The sequence below is a fragment of the Vigna angularis genome, chromosome 2, assembly GCF_016808095.1.
Source record: "Vigna angularis cultivar LongXiaoDou No.4 chromosome 2, ASM1680809v1, whole genome shotgun sequence".
NCBI classification, from domain to species: domain Eukaryota; kingdom Viridiplantae; phylum Streptophyta; class Magnoliopsida; order Fabales; family Fabaceae; genus Vigna; species Vigna angularis.
In genome coordinates, this window is record NC_068971.1 from 21,123,344 (window position 1) to 21,124,230 (window position 887).

At 40.8% G+C, this 887-nt stretch overlaps 1 protein-coding gene across 1 annotated transcript; it reads right to left on the reverse strand.

Annotated features, from left to right (window-relative positions):
• Positions 1 to 670, reverse strand: LOC108328551 (metallothionein-like protein 4A). Its single transcript, XM_017562431.2, has 2 exons — positions 520 to 670; positions 1 to 357 (listed from the first exon to the last, which is right to left on the reverse strand). The coding sequence occupies exons 1-2, from the start codon at positions 612 to 614 to the stop codon at positions 198 to 200; spliced, it is 255 nt and encodes an 84-aa protein (XP_017417920.1). The 5' UTR covers positions 615 to 670; the 3' UTR covers positions 1 to 197.
• Between the last annotated feature and the right edge of the window lie 217 nt (positions 671 to 887).

The following is an 887-nucleotide window of genomic DNA, read 5'->3' on the forward strand; positions in this document are numbered from 1 at the left end:
TTTCTCTTAATACTTATTTTATTTATATGATTGATGGTTTTCAAGTACAACAGGGCATAACATAGCAGCACGTGCACAAGGAAAAACCTTAACATACATGAGTTATGTAGCCAACCACCTATTACTTATGTAGATATATCTAATAGTAGAAACCATATATTAGGGCTAATTATAGCTGGTTTAAACTATGATGTTATTTAACTGCGGCAAGAGACACATGCGCATTCTGAACCACATCTGCATCCACTTCCAGCAGCTGCAGTTTTGGGACATGAGCATGGATTGCATCCACAGTGCTCTCCACACGTGCATGTCACGTGGTCACCCCCTCCAGCTGTAGTGGCAGCACTCCTGCACCTGCATCATCCAAAATCTCAAGATCAGAGTCAAAATTTCTGATGAATATCTCAGTATAATGATCTTTCAGCAGCAGAAGACACTATTTGATATCAGAAACAAATTTGCTGAAACTAGATAAGCGGTTGAAAGGGAAGTTAATTATTTGATTATGAAAGAGACCTGCAAGAAGAACCGCCAGGGCATGGAACTGTACAGCCACAGGTGTTATCACAGGCTCCCAACCCTCTCACTGCATCTCCACCTCTGTCACTCATTTTCTCTCACTCTCAAGATATGCTTTTAGGGTGTTACATACATGCAGTATTTTATACATGTCTCAACCGACAACACCAGATGTCACCCTCACATGCTACGTGGCAACACCTTTGCATGCAATTCATCTGCTCAAACCACGTAACCTGCTAAGTCTTGTAGCACTTGTCTTTCTCTGTCCTGTTCTCCATCCTCTGTAGTCAATGCCACGCGAATCTTGGTCTTAACGTGTCCTATAAAGAATACTTATGAAACATATTAGTATAATGTAAATT